Source organism: Camelus dromedarius, chromosome 35 (genome assembly GCF_036321535.1).
Source record: "Camelus dromedarius isolate mCamDro1 chromosome 35, mCamDro1.pat, whole genome shotgun sequence".
In the NCBI taxonomy this organism is placed as follows: Eukaryota; Metazoa; Chordata; class Mammalia; order Artiodactyla; family Camelidae; genus Camelus; species Camelus dromedarius.
Window position 1 is genome coordinate 16747276 of NC_087470.1, and position 24658 is coordinate 16771933.

The window sequence follows — 24658 nt, forward strand, 5'->3', positions numbered from 1 at the left end:
CTTCTGCAGAAGCAGGGCGCTGCTACGACGCGGGCCGTCTGCTCTGCGCGGCCGAACTGGCGGGACACAGCGGACAGGCTGCTTCCCCGGCAGGCTCCCGATGGGATGGGATGTGTCCACCCTGGCAGGGGCAGCATCTGGGCCGCCCGGACCCGCTTCCCTCCCTCCTCCCGTCTCCTGCTTCTGCAGCTTCTCGGCTGCCTTGGAGTGTTCCTAGCCTTCCCCGCAGCCCCCGATTCCTCACGCCTGATCCTTTCCCTAGACACCGTGAGCTCGTGCCGCGCCGGGAGAGGAAAGCTCTGCCCAGGGAAGGTGTGGAGGGCGGGCTCCGGCCCGGAGGGAGGGGCTGCCCCTGCTCCGGGCATTTTACACTGAACTCCGAGGCCATCAGCACGTCTCGTAGGTGAAGACGTCTCCGCCTGGCAGCGTTTCTTCTCTCCGACTTGGCACGCTCAGAAGCTGCACAAAGCCCTCTGCATCAGGGACCTGCGTTTAAAAGAGCCACCCCTTCGTGTTGTGGCCGCGCAGGAGCCCTGAGACCGGCCCCGAGGGTGAGACAAAGCTCCCATGCCCCGGACCTGACGGTCGCTCGCCCAAGGAAGAGCCGCCGGGCGCACAGAAGGCGTCTCTCTGCCTGTCTTTCTCTCGCCTCTGACGTGATCACGTTGTCTCGCCAGCAGCCAGGTGGTTCCAGTGGTTGTCCTGCCAAATTAACCAAGTTAAAATGGAGAAACAAGAGAGAAAAAGTAGTGAAATCAAAAGCTGCGTCTTTGAAGAGACAAGTGAAGCTGATCATCTCTGGACCACAAGGGACTTGGCATGCAGAGACCTCCAGAGCGCGCCCTTTCCTAAACGGCGCTCGGCTCTCCGGTCGCGTCTTGTTAGTGGGATTCACCGGCAACACCTTGAAACGTCTCGGGAGCGGTTTGCCCACCTCAACGCTGTCGGGGAGGCCGTGAGCCCTTCCCGAGACGTTCTAGGAAATGTGCTGCGGGGGAGAAGCGGCCTCGTGATCGGAACCTGCAGGCGTGGATGCTGAGGGAAGTCGGTCACCCTGCTGCTGGCGGGACGTCGCGGACGTCTGTCCAGACATGCTGGGCCTGCAGGTGCGCCCCTCCTCCCAGGAGAGGGCCCAGTGCGTGGGGCCGACGGGCCGGCCTGCCACGGCCCTGCCCAGGTGGGTACACGGGGTGGCGTTCGCTGGGATGTGTCCCCAGACCCCCCTTACTCGCCGGTACCAGTTGAGTAGAACTACCCTGTGATTCTTCCGGACGGTTTTGCGGCCTCTGCACCGCTGAGTTTGGAGTCGTTGGAGAGGAATGTTCACGGCGAATCCTGTGATCAGTGATCCGGATGAAAACTTCAAGTCCCAGGGACGGTTGCTTGTGCTTGAAGACTTCCTGCCCGTCAGCAGCGCCCCGGAAACAGCGGCTGGTGGTTGGGGACGGCTGCGCCGAGGCCCCCGCGTGTGCGGACTGGGCGGAGGCGCTGTCCACGTGCAGGGTTGACACCAGAAGCCCCCCGGGGGGTGCACGGTTCCAGCTGCAGGCTCTGGGGTCCGGCGTGGACGACTGGCTGTGCGTCTGCCTGAGTGCACTGAGCGTCCGTGAGGACACAGGGGTCACAAGGCCGAGGGGAGGACGCTCCCGATGGTGTTCACACGTCAGAATCCAGCCCCAAGTGTCCTCCGTCCTCCCCTGTCCATGACGCACCGGGGACCTGCGTGCTGGTGGCGCAGCCGTCTGACCCACGTGATTCTGGACCAGGGCTGTCGCACACTGTTCTGGAGAGACCTAGATGAGCACCCACAGCTCTGGGCCCCGTGGGCCCCTCACACCTCCTGTCTCTGGTGGACACAGCCCTGAGGTTCCTGAGCAGCCAGGCGTGGCCGTGTTCTGACAGAGTTTCCCCGGGGACACTGATGTGTGACGTTCACGTGACTTTATGTGTCATTGGAATGGCATTCTTTTGGTTTTTCTTCAGCTGTTTGAAAGTGTAAAAACAGCTGTTAACTCACAGGTGGCTGGTGCTCCGGGCATGGGCGGAGGTGGCTGGTCTGCCGACCGCCGTCCGGGGTCGTGGTGGTGTGTTCCGGAAGGTGGTGGTCCCTGGTTCCACCAGGCGGAGGGGGCCCGTCACGGGGCCCGGGTGCCTGCAGCCGGCTTATGGTGGCCCAGAGACCTCGGTCCTGCCGGGCTGCCCTGTCCGGGCTCCTTGGTCCTCTGTGATGCTGGCGGCCGGCTGGGCTCGGCTGTCCTGCTCCTCTGGGCCGTGTGTGCAGCCCTCCGAGCCCTGGGCCTGTGCGTGGGGCGTGAGTCGTGTCCATTGCGTCTGCCCCGGCTTCACTGGGACACGGGGAACCGAGTGGCCGCCTCTGTGCAGACCAGCCTGGGGGGCGTCCTTGGATGCCCGGGGAGCACCTGCTTCGGCCGGCTGCCGGCCAGCGGCCTCCCGTAGGCGTGTGCCCCGCCCCGGGGCAGGACTGCACGGAGGACGCTCCCCTCCAGACAGGCTCCGTGCCGTGCCACGGGGTGAAGGGCTGCGCCCCGCTCTGACCACCTCTCTCCCCTCCTGCAGGGCGGGAAGGGACGCATCGGGGTGGTCATCTCGTCCTACATGCACTTCACCAACGTCTCCGCCAGGTAGGAGGCCGTCCTCGCTGCCCTGGGCGTGGGGGGGAGGCGGCCCGGCTGGGAGCCGACCTGCAGGCTGAGGCCGGCCGTGTGCTCGGCGCGTCCCGGGTGCCTGGAGACCCAGCCGCGAGCTCGGGGCGTGCGGCCGTGAGAGAGACGCTTTCCTAGGTGTGGGGCGAGGGTCACTCCGGGTCCTTCCGCGGGAGATGAAGCAAGTTAGCAGAGCCGGGGCGGGGCCGTGTCACTGCTCACCTGCGCTCCGTGCATCGTCACGGCAGGGCAGTCCTCGCTCCCACTTCAGAGGTGAGGACACTGGGGCCTGGCGGGCGCAGGCAGCTCGCTCGTGGTCTCATGGCCTGTGAGCGGGAGGGGTCTGGGCCCCCGGGGATGACGGGGTCCACAGGGCAGGGGACCACATGCATGTCCCCGTGGGTTTGCGTCTGCAGCCGAGGCTGCGTTCAGCCGCCCCTCGCAGGGCATGAACCCCTCCATTCTGACAGGATCCAGGCCCATTCACATCGGCCCATCAGCCTCCCCATCTCGCATTCAGGAGTGAAACCTGACTTTCCACGTGTTTTCTCTGGAAACACACTGGGGGCGGGCCGTGCCTGCCAGGCAGGAAGCCCAACCCCCCGGTGCAAATCAGAGCCCTTCCTGGGGACACTCAGCACCTGTGTGTGCGGACCACCTGGCTTCCTGGTCACGCCGCCTCCCTCGACAAGCCAGGGACTCGGTCAGGGAGCCGGTTCCGCCCGGCGGGCTGCGGGGCGCTCCTCTCGTCTGCCCGCGACACGGCGGCTCTGTCCGGAGCCAGCGTTCCGGTGCCCTGGGCAGGCCCGCGTTTTTGGAAAGCGCGGACACGCAGCTTTTTCACTCACAGCACGTCACCGACACCCTCCTTAAAAGCCCTGCTCTTTCCAAATAGTCAGTGTGTCTCAGCTACGCCTGTCAGGAGGCCCTCGCGGGCGGCTCCGAGCCTCGGGGCCTCCCCTGGGAAGTGGGGGTGACGCTGGTGCCCCCTCCCAAAGATGGAGTGACCCACCACGCTCGCTGTAACCCGCTTTCCTCAACGAACGCTCCTTCCTAAATGTCTTTGCTGACGTCATTTCAGTGGCCACACCGTTCACCGCTCGGTGGACAGGGTGTCATGTATTTAAGCATTTACTGACACTGCCTCTCCGGGTCGTTTGAAGTTTTTCTTTAGAATTTCGGTTGCTTCCTTCTGTGATCTTGTGTCCCTAACACACGCATGAGATGCATGCGTTCTCACCAGCACATCTTTTTTACCCCCCATTAAAAAAAAAACGAAGTGTAGTCAGTTTACAATGTGTCAGTTTCCTGTGCACAGCGTCACGCCCCAGCCAGACACACAGTAAGAACATCTCAGTCATTCCTACTGGTTCCTCTTACACATTCTTCCCAGAAGCAGAGAAGTCCTAGGGAGCAGACGTCTGTAAGGCCTTTGCCACACACCGTGCGCATCTCAGAGCAGACACTTCAGGTCATGAAGGAGGAAGAACGTTCTTGTAACGGCCCCAGGAAGATGAGGGTCGATAAAGCGTCGGTTCTGACGTCTTGAATGCTGGCCACAATGCAGTGTCAGCGTTTAGTACAAGTGAATTCCAGGGGACGGAAGGCTTAGAAATGCACGTGTGGGTATGGAACTCTGCTTTGTGACTTAAAACACATGCACATGCAGAGTCTAAGACATTCAGGGCGCCTGCACCCCCCCGCCTCCGTGCAGGCCCCGCCCGGCCCCTTGTTAGACGGACGGGAGCAGCCCGTCCGTCTGTGCACCTGTCTCTGCGTGCTTGTCTAGGTCTTTATGGCATCCACGTTCCTGCACGCCCCGTTTTCCGGAAGGGGCGCGCGCACACACACACATTCCAGGGAAGGGCCACATTGTGTGTGATCAGGGTTTCAAGGAAGGTTTGGGCTCAGGTGATCTGAGGACTTTGTGCATCCTGCCCCTCGGCTTGTGCTGACGTCAGATCAGGAAGCTGCACAAGTGCCCATCCGGGGTGAACCTGTGGGCCCCGTGCGGCTGGAGTTTAAGGTCCCGTGGGCTGTTGGAGAACCGAGTGGCCGGCGTGGCGGTCACTTCGGAGACACGGCCTCGGTCAGCTCTCCACCCTGCCGGCCGAAGCCTTCTCCCCGTCTCAGGCTGTTCCTGGACTGGACTCTCCGACGGCACTCAGGGTGTCCCCTGCGGGTCCCAGACTCGCCTCGTGCGGCTGGTGGGCCACACCAACTGCAGGGCGTGCGGGGCCCCTCCTGGTCCAGAGGCCTGGGTGTGCCCACTGGCCTCCGCAGAGCCCACTGATGCTGCCCCCATGTGGCGCCCATGTGGCAGGAGAGTAGACGCCAGGCCTGAGCCCGCCTGCGGGAAGCGGGGGCGGGCGACCCCCTGCCAACCGCGCGTGGGGCCCAGTGATGCCCGGTAGAAGGGACTCAGACTCTGCAGGCCCGGCCCCCTCGGCCCCTCATCTTCTGGTGGGGGAAGGAGGCCCGAGAGGAGGTGCTGAGTGGGTGTGCCGGGCGGTGGGGCTCCTGAGGGTGCGGGTCCCTCAGAGCAGCCCGGGGGCCCCCGTGGTGGCCGTGGGGCTAACCCTCTCCCTCTGCTTCCCCAGTGCCGACCAGGCCCTCGACAGATTTGCCATGAAGAAGTTCTATGATGACAAAGTCTCGACTTTGATGCAGCCTTCCCAGAAACGGTGCGTGTCGTCCCGGAGTCAGAGCGCAAAGGCCGACGAGGCCTCACGCCTGAGGATGTCGGGGTGGAGGGGGTGCCTCCTGGGAGCGGCCGAGGCAGGAGGGGTGGTAGTCGGTGCCCGGGGTGGATCCGGGGTGGATCATGACCCGCCCTGGCCGGCTCCGGCGTGGACCCGGGTCCCCTCCCCGCGCTCAGTCGTCGGTCCCTCCGTGCACCTGGCTGGTGTCCTGCCTCCAGGACCGGGGGCGGGGAGCTGCGTCTGAGCTGAGCGGGGGGCCACGCGGCCTCTGCCAGGGCGGCCGCGGGCGGTGGGATGCGGCCGCGGGCTCTCCAGGACGAGTGTGGACACGTGGGTTTGGGGTTGGTGGCCCCTGCGCCCGGCGTCAGCCTCAGAGGCAGAAGCTGCGGAGGGCCGGGGAGCAGGCTGCCCCCAGGTGAGCCACGCCGCCTTCAGGCCCATGGAGCAGCGCCGGGTGCCGGCAGCCCGTGCCCGGCAGACGCCCTCTCTCTGCAGGTGGGGCTGGGGGGCTAAGGTCACCGCGTTTTCACTGTAAAGCAAACAGTTACCGAGATGGTTTTCCTGTGCTCACGTCTGCTTCCCCAGGGCTGAGGGCTGGGCCCGCAGATGCGGGGCACAGAAAGTTCCAGCCGCACCCGGGGGGAGGCAGGGCCACGGGTGTGTGTTGGTTCAGGGCCGAGTCGCGATGTTTCCACTGGGGAAGGGGCCTCGGGGACCGCAGAGGCTCCTGCTGCTCTGTCCTGGGCGATTCCCGTGTCTGGGGCGTGCGTTGTGGGTGTGGGACCGCGGGACACGTGAGTCACCAAGGAAAACCAGGATTTTATTAGCCTTGCAGTTAAACGGCCCCGTGTTCTATTTTGAGCCAGCGAGTGTCATTTCTGGGCTGAGCTTTTTCTAAAACGGTGACGTTCGTACGCGCCCTGGCGAGAGGGTGAGCAGGGGTAGCGCAGCCCAGAGCGCAGCGCTCACCGGGGACGGGTGCTGGTCGCCCTTCCCTGCAGCTTTTTAACAGCACTGATTGAGGAGGGGAACTTCTCCCTCTGACGTGCCCCGGTCATGGTGCATCTGGTAAGGACGGAGGCTGGAGCGATGACGAGTGGTCAGGGCGGCGTGGATTACGTTTGCACTCCGAGGCTCATCTCCAGCCCCGCAGGTCACCCCGCCCAGCGCCTGCCGGGGAAGATGCTGGTCACACAGTAATCCAGCCTGTCACGACTGAGCGAAGCACTGCAGGAGTGTCTGAGACCTCCGGGAGGCGCGGTGACCACGTCCGCGGGCACAGGCCGGGGTGGGAGCCGTGGCTATGGCCCCAGACGGCCCCGAGGGCGGGCCTTGCAGGCCGTTTCAGGACTGAGCTCAGGAAACCATCTCAAAGCCAGTCTGGTGGTGAGAGTGGATTCACGAGCTGAGGCTTGTGTTCTGGAAGCTCAGAGCCTGGCAGCAAGGCTCCTCCGGCCTTCGTGTGATTAGTTTACAGGCCTGGGAGTCCGGAGGCCCGTCCAAAGGACGGCAGATTCTCTGTCACTTTGTGCCTTCCTCCTAAAAGCCACCGAGCAGGTGGTCTGCGGCAACAGAGGCCCCTTGGAAGTCGCTGGTTCCCAGCGGGGTTTCTGGGCGGGGGTGCCCTCTCCCCGCACCTGTCACCTGAGTAGACCGAGGGCAGCGGGTGGAAGCCTCGGGGCGGCCTCCGGCGGAGGCTGACGGCCCTGCTGTGTCAGCGTGGCCCGTGAACGTGGAGGCCCCTTCAGTTTGATGGGGAATTAAGAAAAGAAACTTCTTCTCCGGACTTCGTCGACACAGCCCGGCGGGAGTGATGAGTGAAGTGGTGGCAAGCTCACCCTTTCCTCCACTTCCCTGGTCCCAGAAGGAGCGAGACGACACACGCTTCTGGGGTACCCCCTCCGAGAGCGGTGGGGGGACGACAGGTGACCAGCTCCTTTGGGGCAGCAAACCCCTCGCAGGAGTGCGGGAAAGAAGGGACCCTGGGGAGTCCCCGGCGGGGTCGTTCCTGTGTCCCCTCTGTGAGGCGAGGGGGAGGCCCAAAGTCCGGGCATGCGGACCCCGGGATTCCTGGGTGTCTAGTAGCCGAACGTTCCCCAGGCTGTAGGATTATGTGGTTTGGAATATTTCTGTCATTTTGGATGGAGGGGAGGTAGGTAGTTTTACTGAATTATTTTTAGAGGAGGGGCTGGGGATGGAACCCAGGACCTTGTGCCTGCTAAGCACACGCTCCACCCCTGAGCGACTCCCTCCCCATTTCTCCCATTTTTGACACGACGCCGTGAGTGTCCGGGAGGACCTTGGATGGGAAGCAGGGAAGGTGCAGAGGGGCACTCGTGCAGGTCTTCCCTCCGGAGGTTTTCCTGAAAGGCCGTTCCGATCCCGGTCAGGTGTCTAACAACCGGGTGGTAAAACTGCAGTGTCACGAAATCCAGGCCTGGGGCTCGGGAGTTGCGGCCGCAACGACTTCAGCTCCACAAGGTCAGGCAGCAGGATCGCCGGGAAGTGGCGCTTCATGAATAGGAAACACTCCAACGTACAAAATGACTTTTGTGTTTCTTCCCGACGAAGGAAGCGCGGGGAGGAGGAACTCGGCTGCATTTCATCCTAACACTTTATGTCTTTGATTCACCTGGAAAGGTGAGAAGTCTGCATGCACGGCAGACGTCTGAAACGGGCAGGTGAGAATTTACACACGAGCTGCTTCGAGAGGAGGGTTTTTGGCGCAATCCTGTGATGAACTGGCCCCGCTGGGCAGTGCGCCCAGGGCCCAGGCAGGGGGATGCCCGCCTCAGTTCCGTCTCTGACCCCTGGGAGCGCAGCCCGGGCTCTGGGAGCTTGCAGGGAAACGGTCTCCTTCTGCCGTCACCCTGACCCTTGACCCTCCTCACCCGAAAGAAGCAACGTCCACCTCTGGCTGCTGGGTGGCAGTGGTGGCCAGGCTGTGTCAGTGGAAGTGGAGGACCCTCTGCGTGTGCACAAAACCGTGAAACAAACTGACCACCGCCCCTCCTTCCTGACACCTGGTCTGTGTGCTCGTGGGTCCCCGAGTGAAGGGCCGCCTTGTCCGGAGTGACCAGTGCGGGCGGAGCGAGCGTCCAGGCGCCCACAGAGGAGACACACTGGCTGGGCCATGAGGAGGCCGAGGGGTCAAGGGTTGTGACCAGGGCTGCCCAGCACTGCAGGGAGGAGGACCTCTTTCTGGAGCCGGCAATGACCACGTCCGTGGTCCCTTCTCTTGTGCTCAAGACCAGGGAGCTGCAGGGCCTGCAAACTGCGAGGTGTACACTGGGTGATAAGCAGGTGGACGGGACCTGATGATGGAGACATCTGTGTCCCTGAGTCTGCACAGGAGGATGAAGACACCTGCTGTCCGGCTAGAAGGTGGGACAAGAAGCCAAGTGGAGCCACCTGGTGGTCCATCCCTGCAGCCACGGCCTGGCCACAGGGCCGCCCACTGCCCAGGGCTTCCATCCAACCTCGCCATCCCACGGTGAGGTTTCCGAAAGGAAAGAGGGGCATGTGCCACCCGGAAAGTGGAAACACTGTGAAGGACACCCAAGCTGAAGCCAATGTTCTAACGTTTTTTCTAAAAGAATAGATTATAGGTAGGGTTTTTTTTGTCTTTTTTGGGGGCGGGAGGAGGTAATTAGGTTATTACTTTATCTTTAGAGGTGGCACTGGGGATCGAACCCAGGGCTCGTGCGTGCTAGGCATGTGCTGTACCCCTGAGTTCTACCCTCCTTGTTAAGTAGGGTTTTTAAACTTCTGTTTTCATAGTTTGCTAGAAATTTCCTTCTTGTTCCGTTTGCTTTGCCTGCAAATTCAGCCGCTTGAGATAACAGACTGCCTCTGAATTGCCGGGGTCCATCAGATACTTTTAAAAAACGTGAGTGTGCCCGGCACGTGGCGTTGTGTAAGTTTAAGGCGTACACGTGTCAGTGTGATGCATTCCCGTCCTGTGATGAGATCTCCAGGGCTCACTCCTCCTCCGCGCAGGTCTGTACCCTCAAACCCGTCCTGTCCCCAAGCCCCCAGGCCCTGGGGGCCACCATTTCCTTTTTGTTTTTTAAAGTTTGGCTTTTTAAGATTCCATATATATGACTGACACACTGTGAGGAGACGCTACCTCCCACCAGTCAGACGGCCGTCATCGAAAGGATGAGAAAACGAGTGTTGGCGGGGACGTGGCGGGAAGGGACCCTCGTGCACTGTGGGTGGGGGTCTAAACTGGTGCAGCCACTGTGGGTGACGGTGTTGGAGCGTTCTCAACAAATTAAAAACAGAACTGCCGTGTGACCCGGCAACCCCACTCCCGGCTGTACACCTGAAGGAATGAAAGCAGGACCTTGAAGAGACGCCTGCACCCCCTGTTCACTGCAGCATCGTCCACAGCAGCCGAGATGTCGGAGCACCCAGGTGTCGCTCCGGGGACGAGTGGACGAGGAAGACATGGAGTACACACATGGAAGAGGACCCAGCCATAACAAACGGATGAAAATGTGCCACCTGTGACAACGTGGGTGGACAGTATGCTGAGTGAAATAAGCAGACAAGTTTCTTAGCATAAGTACACTGAGCCTGGCAGGGGTCCCAGTCATGGGGCGGGGGTCCCTGGCTCCAGGGGGAGTGGACGGGGTGGGGGGGACGTGGAGGAGCCCGTGAGTCAGCGGGCGCCTCCTCCCTGTGCCTGGGGGGTTCCGTGTCAGCGTCGGGGTTCCGAGGTGCACGGAGGTGCTGCGTACCGTGGGCTTTTGGTTTGCTCTGGAGTCAGGCGCTGCAGGGGGAGGGAGGGGCCGAGGCCAGGCTGTGTGTGAGATCCCGGCAGGTCTGCGCCCACCTGGGGTCACAGCCAGCACCTCGTGTCCCGGGAGGAGCAAGGGGGAAGCACTCCTCGGGTAGGGTCTCTCTGGACCGCCAGGTGCACCCACAGGGCTGTCGGCCAGCGGGGTCTTCAGAGAGCAGGGTGAGACAGGCCGTGGGGAGGGCGGGCACGGAGGAGGAGAAGGCAGAGGGCAGGAGGGCAGTGCAGGAGCTCAGGTGGGGGCCCTCACCGTCAGATGTGGCACGGAGTGCGGACCCCCGTGCCTTGGGTTTCCCAGGGAGAGCAGGATGAGAGATGGGCCGGGTGACTTTGCCGCCTTCAGAGCTGTGAGCTGGTTCAGAGAACACGTGATGGGACCGCAGGGCTCCTGCTGTCCCGTCTCCCGGCCTGCGGACCGTGACCGCGCCGTGCCCTGGCCTCGCCCGGCCTGGGGTTCCGTGGACAGAGGTGGTGCCCGGTGCTTAGGGTGCAGAGCAGGCGGTGCCCAGGGTTCTGTGTCCAGGTCGTGGGCCATGTCAGCGTGGGGGCCCGGAGGTTCTCAACGGGGTCTTGGGCCTGGTTTGCGCTCCAGGGCGGGGACCAGAGCCTGGGGTGCTGGGACCCCTCATGGCTGTGAGCAGTCACATCGGGGTCTCTCCCAGGGCTCCTCCCTCCTCCCCGGGGGGCCCCCCTAGGGCGTGGGGGCGGGAGGGACCTCGTGGGCGCTCTAAGCCGCTGCCCTCCGCAGGTACGTTCAGTTTCTCAGCGGGCTCCTGTCGGGAACGGTGAAGATGAACGCGTCGCCCCTGTTCCTGCATTTCGTCATCCTGCACGGGACCCCGAACTTCGACACGGGCGGAGGTGAGTGTCTCCACACCTGCTTCCGGGTGCCGGCCCTGCCTCCCAGTTCCCTCCTGAGACGCCCACGCCGGGGCCGGTCCTCAGTCCCCCTGGCCCCTGACCACACAAAGCTGCCGGGGTGCGGCAGGGCCGACTTGCCTATCAGGGGCACCGGTGGCCGGTGAGGGGAGCGGGACCTGCCCCGGGAGCGCGGTGTCCCTCGCTGTGGGCGACTCCAGCGCTGCTGCCCCAGACCCCGAGGGCAGGCCCCGGCTCCCCTCTGTCCATGCATCCGTCCGTCAGACTGCAGTTCGCCTGTTGGCTTCGCGTCTTTACAGAGCACTCTGCGTGTCTTTCAGCCTGCCGGCCCTTTCTGAAGCTCTACCAGGCCATGCAGCCGGTGTACACGTCGGGGATCTAGTGAGTGTGCTGCCTGCGTGGGGGCACTGCAGGGCGGGGGAGGGGCCCGGCCGGGAGCGGGGGGTGGGGGGGTGGTGGGGTGGGGGGCTGGGGTCCCCCTGCAGAGTAGGGGGAGGGGCCTGGCCGGGAGGGGCGGGGCAGGGGTCCCTCTGCAGAGCGGGGGAGGGGCCTGGCCAGGAGCGGGGTGGGGGGGGCGGGGGTCCCACTGCAGGGCGGGGGAGGGGCCCGGCCGGGAGGGGCGGGGCGGGGTCCGTCTGCAGAGCAGGGGAGGGGCTTGCCTGGGGCGGGGTAGGGGTCCCACTGCAGAGCTGGGGAGGGAGGGGCCCAGTTGGGGAGGGGCGGGTGCTGCGGCAGAGCCCGGATGGACCCCCGGGAAGCCGCCCGGGAAGCCGAGGTGGGGGACCCCGCCATCCCTCCGGCAGGCGTCTTGCTGCTGTCACAGCCGCCGTTGGCTCCATCCAGGGGCCCGGACGCTGGGAACGGAGTGGGGCTGAGGGGCCCCGCGCTGCATGGAAGGAATCGGATACGGGTCTCGTTTGGGGGCCGACCACGGTTTGCCTCTCTCTCCCTTTTGCGTTTAGACAAAGGGCAGGCACACATTTCCAGAATGTGTATGAGTTTCTAGATCTTTTTGATTGGGTTTGTTCTGTTTGGATGAGCATTTTATGCACATTGATGGAAAATGAACAAAGGTGAAAAAAAGGCTTCTCATTGCTCGGAAGGAGCTGTTACCACGTGTCTGGACTCCCGTTGGACCGGGCCGTTGGTGACACGCGGGTGGTCACACTCTTAGCTTCTTACAGAAGCGGGGCGTGAGCACCCCCGGGCTCCACACTGCCTGGGGTCTCTGGTGTTGCCCCCAGGACCTTGCCGGCCCCATGGTTTTTTTGCACCTTTTGGACCCATTTCCGCAGGGGAGAGTCTAAGGATTTGGGTTCCTGGGCGGAGCAGGGTACCTTGTGTGACGTCCATCATGGGGCTGCTGTTCTCAGAATGCATTCTTCCCACTAAATCACGAACCCTGTGACAACGAACCTTCTTGTTTGTTCCGAAGCAACGTTGGCCCAGAAAACCAAGGCAGGGTCTGCATCTCCGTGGAGCCGGCCCAGCTCCTGAAGGGGGACGTCATGGTGAGTGGTCCCCTGCCCTGCTCTCCCACATCACACCCCAAAGGCCCCCGCCATCCCCCCACCCAGAGAAAACCCACAGGAAGGGTGAGAAGCAAGCCTTTCTCTTTAGGCAGTTGGTTGACTTTTTGAGTAAAGCTGTGCAGGTTTTTGTTTGCTTTTTTTTTAAATTGAATATAGTTGATTCACAGTGTTAGTTTCTGGTGTACAGTATAGCGATTCAGTTACACATACACGTTCCTTTTCAGATTCTTCTTCGTTATAATTTATTATAAGAAAATAAGTATAGTTCCCTATGCTGTACAGTAGGACCTTGTTGTTAATCTGTTTTATATCCAGTAATTTGTACTTGCAAATTCCAAGCTCCTAATGTATCCCAACCCCCTTCCCCCTTTGGTGACCATAAGTTTGTTTTGTGTCTGTGAGTCGGTTCCTGCTTTTGCAGTGGAATATTATTCAGCCATGAAAAAGAAATAATACCTTTTGCAGCAACATGGATGGACCTAGAGGTTATATACTAAGTGAAGTTGGTCAGACAGAGAAAGACAGATACCCTATGATACACTTATATGTGGACTCTAAAAAAAAATGAGGCAAATGACCTTCTTTACAGAGTGAGTACAGCCTTTTTAACAAAGGGAGTAAACAGGGCCACTTGCAATGTACATCCTTAAAGTTCAAGTCCTAACCCAGCCACTGCTCTTTCCGGGTTCCCACTTCCCGACCGTAATGCCCGTCTTTACGTGACCCAGGCCTCCCAGGTGTAGATGCAGATGGAAAGTGTTCATTCATCATTAGTAGTCTGCCCCCCGGCTCTGGGCCCCGGCTCTAGTCCTCCAGCCAGAAGGAGGCCAGGAGACCCAGAGAGGCCGAGAGAGAACAGCGAGGCTGCTGTTGTGATGGGCACCCAGCCGCTGGCTCCAGGCCTTGCCTCCAGCCTGTGGCCTGGGGGAGAGCCTGCCGCCAGCATCTCCAGGCTGGGGGCTCGCCGGGGTCTATGGTGGGTCTGTGGACCCACAAAGGGCCCAAGTCCCTTTGTGATGGCCCGAGGGAGGTGGCCAAAAGCCCGGGACGTGGCGGGTGACTCCCACACCAGGTCGTGGGGCTCCTCTCCCAGAAGGAGCGCCTGACTGTGGGCTGGTGGCTGCAGATCCTCCCCAGGCAGGGGGAGGTTGTCAGCCAAGGGCCCGTTGGGGGCTCACTGGCCCTGCCTCCGTCCCTCCCTCTCCCCTTCCTTCCTTCCCACTAATTCATTTGTCCAGCAGCCCTTTCTGAATGTTGGTAGCTTTCTGAGTGTCTGCATGGGGCCCTGGCACTGGGGGGGTAGGGGGACGTCTTTGTCCTGGAGGAGCCTGGGGAGTGGTCATCTCCAGGAGGGGATCCGGAGAGCCCCGCAGAGATGGTCCTGCCAGACAAGGCTGGCGGGCCAGGGGCTCCAGGAGGACGTGCCCTCGGGCCGGGCGCAAGGCGCTGGGCGGGGTGTGAAAGGCGCAGCTCCGACCCTGAGGGTGCCACTGTGGGGGATGGCTGTCCTGCGAGACTGAAGCCGGGTGGTTCAGGGCTTTTGCAGCTTGCTTCTGGGAAGCGTGGTGTTACCGAAGCTCTTTCCCGTGTCCTGACGATGCACTGAGCTACACCCGAGGGTCCCCGCCGCAGGACTGAGTTGGAGGCGCAGTGAGGTCAGGGGAGAAAGCCCTTGGTCTCTGACTGAAGGCACGCTCCAGCCGCAGCGGATTTGGCCGGGACAGGGCTTCCGCCAGGTCTGCAGCTTAAAGGGACTGGGTAGCCTCGGATGGGTCACTGTCCAGACCCGAGCCCCCCTGCTGCATGGGAACCACATGGGGGTTCGTGAGGACGCGATGGGTCAGCGCAGCTGGCGGGGCGAAGGCCTCTCAGTGTGACCGTGGGCCTGCTGCGGCTCGGCCTGGGGGCCTTCACCCCGGGAGACCCCCGACCCCAGGAAGCCCCAACCCACCGGTCTAAACGCCGCCCAGCCCTGTGGTGAGCTGACGGGGTGCTCCGCCCGGGGCCCCGTCCCCACCTGATAATCCAGAGCCCACCCCCGGCCAGAGTCCCCGGGCAGGCCCACAGCCCACGAGCACTGCGGGCCGCCGGCTTCCCCAGGGGACCAGCCGTGGTGCTGCTTTAGGGACGCGTGTCCAGGCCCATCCGCACACAGTGCAAGTCGAGGTGCGGGCACCCCGGCAGCTCGAGGGCTCGGGAGCCTCCTGGGGGAATGTTTCCAACATGAAGACATCTTCTCCGTGGTTTTCTGTTCCTGGGAGAGATGCCGGCAGGCAGATAGGGTCTCCCAGACCCTTACCGGCACACAGCCCCCCCGTAGGCCAGCCCCTCCCGCACCTCTGTGCACTCCCAACGCAGAGAATTTTGGGAGCGCATTATGACTTGCTTTGTACTTCCTGTGTTTACTGTTCACTTTTGCACACTCTGCACTTATTTTTGCAGCGTTATCAGATGGGAGGAGGAGGATGTGAGTTACAGCTGGAAAGGAGTACTTTTCCATCACACAGGGTGGGTTCCCCTTGTGCCGTTTGTAGAAAGGAGGTTTGGTTTACTGATCGAGGAGGCCTCCGGGTAGCTGTGACCTCCCGTGTTGGTGTTCCCTGCACTCCCAGGACAAAGTCCCGCTGCCTGGGGGCTCAGACAACCTGTGATCATCCTCTCCCCGTCCTGGAGGCTGGAGCCCGAGAGCAAGGTGTCGGCAGGGCTGGTGTCTCCTGCAGACGCCGTCTCCTCCCCGAGTCCTCACGGGGTCTCCCTCTGCGTGTCTGTGTCATCTCTGCTTACAAGGACACCAGTCCCATGGGGTTGCCCCACCCCAATACGACCTCATTTTATGTTAATCGCCTTTAGGACTTCAGTGTATGAATTTGGGGGGGACAGAATTCAGTTCCTAATACTTGTGTCCGTCAAGTAAACCTGCCCTAGTGAGATCAGCAGTGAAATCGGGCTCATTGTTCCCCCCTCCCCCCGCCCCGGGCTGTGACCTGACCGTTTGTTCATTCGTGGAGGACGAGAGGGTGAGTCACACGCAGCCCCCACTCCCGCGAGTTTAGACTCCAGCTGTAGAGTGGGACGGGCTGGCGGATCCTCGTGCGTGCTCACCTGTGCACAGAGACACACGGGAGGGTCGCGGCGGGAGGGTCACGGTGGGAGCGGTGATCCCGGCCTGGGGAGGAAGAGGCACTCGGGGACCGGCCCCTCGTGTCGGTGCGGCCACACCCAGAGCGCAGTCCGTGGGCTCCTTGCTCGAAACCCCAGGGCTGTCGGCTCCACCTGAAGACAGCCCGAGAAACCGCACGGGAAGGGCAGGTGCCCGGAATGTCCCTCGCGGTGGCAGAGCGTCTCCTCCCAGCCTCTCCCAGCTCGGGTGAACTCTGGTTTCCTGGTCCTGCATTCTGGCCAGTTAGCGCCTGGCGTCCTCCTCTGTGGACCCAGCGGACAGCCCTCGAGTGGAAGAAGCTGTGTCGGGGGAGGGGACGCTTCAGGGCCTTTTCTGTGTAAAGGTTCAAATACACAGGCGTTTTCATCTCTCAGCGAGAACCTGGCAGAGGCTGGGACTTGGACGGACTCCTAGTTGCAGGGAATGCGTGTCTGGGTTCCCACCGCAGGGGCTGAGGGCTCGGCCAGGCTGTCTGTCTGGTGTGTGCTGGGCTCTGGACGGCAGGAGGGGCTCCCCGGGCCGGCTGGCGGCCCCGGCCACCGTTCTGAGACGACATCGTCCTCGGATTTTTCCCTCCTGGAGTTTGGTGAATGCATCCTTGTCACAGGTGCCGTCTCCTCCCCACATCCTCACGGGGTCTGTGGGCTCATCTCCTCTGCTTACAGGGCCGCCCACTTCCCGCCCCTGGGATTCTGTGTCGAGACTGGTTAACTCGGGTCTCGGGGGTCGAGTTCCGAGGGGTAAGGCCTCGTCCGCTCTGGCGGGTTGGGAACCCCGTGTGGGAAGGTGGAGGGCTCCGTCCTTCCTCCCTTCCCCTGGGGGGCTGGCTGGAGGGCTGTCCCTCCCTCCCTCTGCACACCCCCACCCCACCTCCCCGTCTTTGCACTGTGCTTGCCCGAGGGCCAGATTTTCGAGGCCACCCCCTCGGGTGCTGAGCAGACTCGCTGCCGTCGGGGGCGGCCGGCGTGTCGGTATGCAACCTCGCTGAGGAATCCGCGTGGGCGCGGCCGCCGGGAGCCTGGCTGCGGTCCAGGCCCTGAGGGCTGGTAAACACTTTCTCAGCCGCGTGCCTTGTCTTGCTGTCTCTGCTGGTGCAAACCCCGTGGCCGCTGAATCCCGCCGCTGTGGTGGCGGCCCCGACCCGGCCCCAGCGACCAGCCTGCGTAGCTCCTGCTGCCTACTCAGGGCACTTGGGTGACGTCCGGGCAGAGGACGCACCCGGGGTCCCCGGACTTGCTCCCGCGGGGGCTGTTGTCGGAGGCGGTCGTGTGTCTGTCTGTGTATCGCCCTGCGAGTACGCGCTGTCAGGCGTCTTTCTCCCCCGCTGGGCCGCGGGGCCCTGCCACCCTCTGACATCACTGTGGCCTCCATCTGAGTGAAAGCACGCTGGCCCTGGCGAACGCAGGCACTCTGACTCACCAGGGCAGCCGACAGGCTTGTGAAACCTTAGGGTGTGTGGCTGTGGCTGCGTCTTTGAGGACACATGTTCCTTGGGGCCGTCTAGATGGCCACCGGGGCCACCAGCAAAGTGGGTGGAAACAGGTGACCCTCTTCCTGGAGGGGGCACATGGCAGCTTCGATGACTGAGGGAGGATGGAACTGAAGAGGGGCCTCCACTGACCGGGCTGGGACCCCAGAGGGCCGACCTCTGACCCTGAGGCAGGTGCTCCGGGACCGCGTCCTCTGGTTTGGAATTTCTAGAACACATCAACCCTTGGCCTTCAGATTTTAGAATATTTGCATTTGAAACGACAATTCCAAGAGCTGGGTCTCAATTTTGCATGCGGGGAAAATACCCCTTCGTCCAAGGTGCTTTTCCTCCTGTAGGTGGAAACTTTGAAATAAAAACACGCCAGTGCCGCCTCAGGATTAAGCAGGTCTGGTAGTATATCCGTCTTTTAATTTTTTTTTAATTTTTTAAATTAAAAAAATTAAAATGTGTCAGTCTTTAGGCTCCAGATTGTTGGAGAATGTTTCTCTCAGGGCCATTGGTAACAAGTGCATAAAACGCAGCAGATACAGCGAATGTTTGGATTCACATACTGTGTTCCTACACGGTGCTGATTTGATCCTTGTCACAAATTCGCAAGGCTGTCAATTTAATACAGAGAAAATCGTGTCGTCAGAGAAAGTAAGGGTGTTCCCCGAGCCCCAGGCCCGCCCCGCCCACACCGTGTGTCTCTGCTGTGGGCTTTGGAGGATGGCCTGTGACAGCCGATGGCCTTTGGTGCCCCACTCACTGTTTCAGTTTTTCCCTCTGTTTCCCCAGTGTTTCACTGTTTTCCCCTCATGCAAAGTTGAGCCCTGGCTCTTGTGAGTGTCCTTTCAAATGCAGATAGTCTAAAATCTGAAGGCCAAGGATTGCCGTGTCCTAGAGACTCGCTGGGGAGACCTAGGTAAATAAAACTGCTAACGTAGATGGATGAGGGGTAAATGGCAGACCTCGGTGGCTCGAATCTTTATGCAACGTCACCAACACTTGATATCTTCAGCGGTTCTCCCGTGGCATGTAGACAGGTGATTCTGGTCTCTCGTCACCGACGCCACCGAGGTTGGCCGTCGTGGATGGTGATCAGTCCAGCTCTGCGGAGGCCCCCAGGCAGGGCTCCTGTGGGGTGGGTCCATCCCCTGTCCGGTCAGAGCCGCCCAGACCCCGAATGAGGGAGACGCCCGTGGTCTTCTGTGCCTTCGGGAGACAGCCGGGGTCATTCCTGAGGTGCCCAGGAGCGGGACAGGTGGGGGGTCCACCCTGAGCAGCGGGGAGGGAGGTCCATCCACCATGAAACAGTGGGAGGGCTTTGGGGGGTGCTCAGGTCTCAGGAGGGGGCTGTTCTTGGGAGGCTCCCCCTCCCTCCCCCCGAGCCCTTCTTGTCCCTGGAAAAACTAAGTGTCTTCAGACACCCAAGTCTCACTGGGCCCGGGGAGGTGCCCGGCCCCGGGTCCCCCGGGCTCCACCTGCCCACGGACACTGGCCCGCTGCTGGCGGTCCGGGATGCGATCTGCCGGCTGGCCTGGCCTGGGGCTGCCCGCTTAGGGTAGGTCAGCGCCTGGAGGCCATGTTTTGGGCAGCTGGGCCGCACCTCAGTGTTTATAAAGACTTGAGTGCCCAGACTGGGGCATCTCTGAACCCCTCTTTCCTTTTGTCCAGCTCATCCCCGCTCTCACACTCACTTCCAAGGCACCACGAGGAGAGGGCGGGTGGGTCGCTTCAGCCCGTGGACACGGGCTCATGGGGGACCACCCTCCTGTGGGGTCTCCCCTGTGGGGGCCTTGGCCGAGTGGTCAGTGCAGGACGTGGGCCCCGGTGTGGTGAGGGGCAGGCAGCACATTCTGGAAAGAAGCTGAGAGGTCAGCCTCTGATCCGACCCTGCTGAGGGGCCGGAGGACGTGTGGCCGGTGAGCCATCTGCTGTTGGCAAGCAAGTTGAAGTTTTCACGTTTCTGCAGAATTCTTTTTTTTTTTTTTAAGAGTGCTTTTTTTTTTTTTTAAGGGGAAGGGGCAACTGGGTTTATTTATTTACTTATTTTTTAAGTGGAAGTATTGGGGATTGAACCCAGAACCTTGTGCATGCTAGGCAGGTACTCTTCCACTGAGCTATTCCCCCCTCGTTTCTGCAGAATTCTTGTTGGCCGGTTCCAGATGGCTGGGCAGGGCCCTGAAGCCTCCAGGTGCTCCTTCTGCTGGGCACGTGGGGTGAAGGGAGTGTCCCCTCCATTCTGTGCATTTGAGAGCAGAATCCAGGCTGCTTCTGGCCACATACCCTTGGGGGCCCTAGAGAGGAGCCCCTGCCCTGCTGTGGAAGGGAAGAGGGGTCCCCTCTCTGCAGCACGCTGCCCCTCTGTGGCCTTCCAGCCCTCCCCGTGGCCAGCGCCGCCCAGGTTGGGGTGGGAAGTGATGCTCAGGGCTCCTCCCCTGCCCGCCCTCCCCTGGTGGTACCAGGTGCCTAGAGGGGTGCCTCCACCCTGTGCGTCAGTGCGGTCACCCCAGAGGCCTGAGCTGCACCCCGGGACCCTGGGCTGCCACAAACAGCCCGAGGTCAAATCACATCCCTGGTGCTTCTGGAGGCTGGTCTCAAATGACCACCGAGGACGCCTGGACAGCCCGGCACTGGAATTTAAGAGCCAGGCCTCTCTCCCCTCCCCTCCACCCCGCGTCTCCGTCTCTGTGTGAATTACAACCTGCAGAGAAGCATCGAGCACGTTACAGGAGGTCCTGACCAGCAGCTTCTTCCCCGAGGACAGGGAGGCTTTAGGTGAAGCACGGAGAGTTCAGGTCAAACTAGGAAAAAGAGGCCACGGAATTTCGTTCTGTGGATGTCTCTCAGAGTTAGAGGTGCAGTGCACCTGAGTTCGCAGGGCCGCGGGGTTCCTGCCCTGCTGGGACAGCTCGGCGTCCTGCAGAGGGACCCACACCTGGGACGGTGATGCCAGCAGCCTGACTCGGGGGCGGGGCACTCCCCGGGCCCTCCTGCAGTGCTCTGCCTGTGCACCCCTCGAGTGTCACCTGTGGTCTGGTGTCATCTGTGATCCAGTGTCGTCTGTGGTCCAGTGTCATCCGTGGTCCTAGTGCTGTCTGTGGTCTGGGTGTTGTCCGTGGTCCCGGTGTCGTCCATGGTCTGGTGTTGTCCATGGTCAAGTCTCATCCATGGTCCAGTGTCGTCCGTGGTTCAGTGTCCACAGCGTGCCCTTGTTTCCAGGTGAAGTGCTACCACAAGAGATACCGCTCGGCCACCCGCGACGTCGTCTTCCGCCTGCAGTTCCACACGGGCGCCGTTCAGGGCTACGGCCTCGTGTTTGGAAAGGAGGACCTGGACAACGCCTGCAAAGGTGAGGCCCCCCACCACGTGTGTGCAGACGTCCCCTGCCACCACCTTGTGCCTCCCTCCCCACCTCTGTAAATTAGCCCATTGTTAAGTTATCCAGTCCCACAAAAGACTGATTGATCCAGCAAGGAAAAAACTCTTGCACAGTGAAGCTACCGGCACCTTCTCGGCCGTGGGCGCACTGCTGCGGACGTGGGGGTGGTGCTGCCCCGGCTGGCCTGTGACATCAGAGTTCACCCAAGGTTTTTGGGGCTTATTGTTCCAGACATGCTGAAATAGGATTTCTTTTTCAGATGACCGTTTTCCCGATGACGGGAAGGTTGAGTTGGTCTTCTCAGCCACTCCGGAGAAGATTCAAGGTGCGTAGAGGCGGGAGGCTGCCGGGGCAGGATGCTGGCCGGCTCCCGCCGTGCGGTCATTGGAGTCTCTGTGTAGCCTCCTACTTTTCAGCATGTGGAAATATTTATTTAAACACTTTTTATTGATTTATAATCATTTTACAATGTTGTTGGAAATATTTATAATACATTTTTTAGAGGTTGGGTGTTGCTCAGTGGTAGAGCGTGTGCTTAGCATGCACGAGGTCCCAGTACCTCCTCTAAAATAAATAAAGAAACCTAATTACCTTTCCTCTCCCAAAGAAGATAAAAAAAAGTATAAATTAAAGAAAAGTAGGATGTTAGACAGTGGGAGGGGTTGGCTCAGAGACAGCTGGGCCCAGGTGGGACAGTATGACCCCAGGGAGGCGTGACTTGCCCAAGGAAGATCCCAGAACCTCAGGACTGGGGCCCTGTTTACGTCTTCCCTCAACAAACAAACAAGTGTTTTTAAAGAGGATTGGAAGTACACGGACTGCGGGTAGTCACATGCAGAATAGACTCTCCTTCCTTCTAAACATACACGGAAAGGGAAACCCGGCCCTTTGTCATCAGGGCGGTGGTTCGTCTCCATCACGGAGACCCGCATGTTTGAATTCAGTGTCTGAGGAATCACCGTGGTTCCCTGCTCAGTGCTGCAGAGTTAGGCGTGAACAGTTGAGGGCAAGGCTGTGGGTCAGAATGGCCTTGGCGTCCCCAGAGTGACGGAAGAGAGGCATGTGGATCCGGGTGCCCGGAGCCTGGGCCAAGCCTGCCCCTCCCGTCCTGCGCCCGGAGCCGGTCCTCTGGGTCCGGGTCGGCGGAGCGGTGGGATGGTCCTGTGGTGCGGAAGCAGCACCCTGAGCCCAGAGCCCAGCACAGGATGGACGGAGGAGCGATTCCCCCCATTCCTGTCTGCCAGTCACTTCACTCTTGTTCAGTTCACCCCAGACGGCACCGGCCCCTCCAACAGGCCGGCGGGGGAGGGTGTGGGCCTGGGGGCTGGGCTCGCACACGCCAATCCGGCCACACTCTGCCTCGGTACCGGCGGACACCCAGAGGTGCCAGCTCGCGGTGTTAAGCCTGTACCCCCTCCCCCCGCAGGGTGTGAGCATTTGCAGAACGACCACGGGGTGATCGTGGACTTCAACACCGCAGACCCGCTGATCCGCTGGGACTCCTACGAGAACCTGACTGCAGACGGGGAAGGTGGGTGCTGTGACCGGGGTCAGGGTTACCAGGGACAGCCGCCTGCTCACGTGCAGACCAGAGACGTCCCTGCCATCTGCTCGGGGGACAGGACCCTCCCTTTGTGAGTCTGAAGGCGCCGGCGAGAACCGGGCTTGGGGAGTTTAGGGTCCGGCTTTGAATCATCTGCAACGGGCGGTGCCCAGTGAGTGAAGGCCTCACCCCGCCCGCTGTTGTACGCCTGCGGTTTCCGGGCGCTGTCTTATGCCCTCTCCCTCCCTCCCCGATGGTGGGCAGGGATGCGAGGCGTGGCGCCTGAGCACCTGCAGCCTTCCTGCAGTCGGGCGGCCCCGGGGAGGAGGCGTGTCGGCTTGGTTTCTGTCTGTTCTTGACACTGGAGTCCTGGGTGCATCACTTAGTCTCTGTTTTTGTGGCCGAATAATGCTCCAAAGTGTGGCTTTGGGCGTAAGGGAGTGGGACTGAGAAAAGAGGGAGGTGTTTGTACAAGGTGCGGCTGGGAGCGTCTCATCGGCTTGGGTTCCTTCGCTTTGTCCCTGGAGGGACAGTTACCACCCGCCCGTTCCTTTTAAAACCCGGGTCTCTGCCCTTTGTCGGATGCAGCCCGGCGGCGGTGTCGATCGCGTGGCTGGTGTCCCCGGGGTCACGCTGGGTGTCCTGCGGCCCTAGGGCTCCACGCAGGCACCCCGGGGGCGGATGCAGGGAAGGTGGCCTGGGTGGGGCGGGGCAGCGGTGACTCTCAGGTCTCTTGGAGGGCCCGGGGCCGGGTCTCTCCAGGCGAGTGGCACCACTGTCTAAGAAACCAGAATATTTCTACCGTCTGGAGGTGAAACTCTGAGCCCGCTGGCAGTCACTCCCGCCCGCGGCGCCCCAGCCCCCGGGAACCCCCACCCCCACCGCGTTTCCATGGATGAAGCCGTGGGGCGTGGCCTCCGCGAGGCCCCTCCCGCTGCGTGACGCTGTGAGGGCGGGGTCACGTGTGCTGACGCTTCTTTCTTCCCTTCTGGCCCCTGTTCGCAGAGCGGTCAGGCCCGCCCCGAGTCCGCGCGCGCGCGCAGCAGCGCCTGGGCCCGTGGGTTGTTCGCGCGTCTGGCTGTTGTGACTGCTGCCGCGGGGACGCTCTGCGCGCGTGTTGACCCCGCGCTGTCCCCCGCCGCCGCTGGTCTTCCCTCCCACGTTGTGAAGTTTCCGCCTCTTGTCCCGTCGTCCTCATGAGTTTGTGCTTTCTGGGTGCCTCCTCTGTGCTTTCGGGCCCGCACCGGGGCTCGCACGCCACGTGCCGCAGGCCTCCCGTCCGCAGGGTCGTGCGGGAGAACCTCCAGGTCTGCTCTGGGTTAGCTGCGGAGGCCCGGGCACAGAAACCCCTGGGCAGCATTGGGAGGCTGGAGGCCCCCGTCGACCGCACAGACCCCGCCGTTGCAGGGGAGCTCAGCTGTCACCGCCCGCCCGCGTGGGCTGCGTGGTCGGGCCCCGCCGCTGGGACCCGGGGACAGGGCATGGTCAGGCCTCGCCGCTGGGACCCGGGGACAGGGCAGCATTCCCAGGGCGAGCGCCCGGAGGCCGTGGACTCCTGGAGGTGGTCCCAGCGCATGTGTGACGCCCCCGCCGCAGGAGGAAAGCGCCCCCCGAGCCCCGGGCGGCGGGAGACGAGCCTCGAGGCGGACAGGCTCCCTCTGACACAGCTGAAAGTGGAGAGAAGAGACCAGCCTGCCGCGATTTCGTCCCTTCCTCATCGTGGGCACCTTAGCTGGTGTTTTCTGCACGGCTGTCAGCCTTGGGGTGGAAGGGTCAGCTTTGAGGACTCCGTCCTGCAGAAGGCGGGGACCCTACCCATTCTGGCACCCCAGTCCTCAAACCCAGTCGTTCAGAGTTCTGTTTCTAATCTCGTTTCTTTTTCTTTTTGTTTTTTGGGAGGAAGAAGTAATTAGGGGTCTTTTCTTAACGGAGGCGCTGGGGATTGAACCCAGGACCTGGTGCTCGCTAAGCACACGCTGCACCGCTAAGCTAGCCCCTCCCCCCACCTCGTTTCTTCCGACATGAGCTCTTCGGAGGAAAATGGATGTGGTCAGTCCGACCCTCCCTTACTCGCAGTGGCACTGTTATTTGTGAAGTGGGCCGGTTCCCTGGAGGGGAGGCGGGCCGCTCAGCCCCCTGCACCCAGCACCAGGCGGAGTAGACCCTGCCCAAGAAGTGCAGTGTGTCCCACAGCAAAAGACGCTTTCTCCGCGGCACGAACGTGCCCTGTGCATGGGTGGCCATTATGGGGGCTGGGGGCGGGCCGTGCTGACCTGCTGGCTGTGCCCCGTGTCCCTGACGGGTGCTGACGTCTGTGAAGTTCTGGCGTGTTCTGGCGTCAGAGGGGGCTCTGCTGTTTGCTCAGCGTGTTCTGTGCATTTAAAGACTCGGAGCACCTGGTCAGCCGCTGGCTGGAGCCCCCTCAGCTGCACAGACCACAGCCCCAGCAGGTGCCGGGGCAGGGCATACCCTGGCTCACGTGCTGAAGAACCAAGTGAGGCTAGAATTGAGTCGGTCAA

At 61.8% G+C, this 24658-nt stretch overlaps 1 protein-coding gene across 12 annotated transcripts in view; it reads left to right on the forward strand.

Annotated features, from left to right (window-relative positions):
- Window positions 1-24658, forward strand: part of TNS3 (tensin 3) — a 150864-nt gene that overhangs the window by 69957 nt on the left and 56249 nt on the right. For 11 of the 12 annotated variants that reach the window (XM_064482387.1, XM_064482388.1, XM_064482392.1 and 8 more), the window contains 8 exons: window positions 2578-2642; window positions 5264-5347; window positions 10918-11030; window positions 11348-11429; window positions 12484-12559; window positions 20437-20566; window positions 20856-20921; window positions 22023-22127. In XM_064482387.1, the coding sequence (XP_064338457.1) occupies window positions 2578-2642; window positions 5264-5347; window positions 10918-11030; window positions 11348-11429; window positions 12484-12559; window positions 20437-20566; window positions 20856-20921; window positions 22023-22127 (721 nt within the window). The remainder of the gene's footprint in view (window positions 1-2577; window positions 2643-5263; window positions 5348-10917; window positions 11031-11347; window positions 11430-12483; window positions 12560-20436; window positions 20567-20855; window positions 20922-22022; window positions 22128-24658) is intronic. The other variant, XM_064482382.1, reaches the window with a different exon arrangement.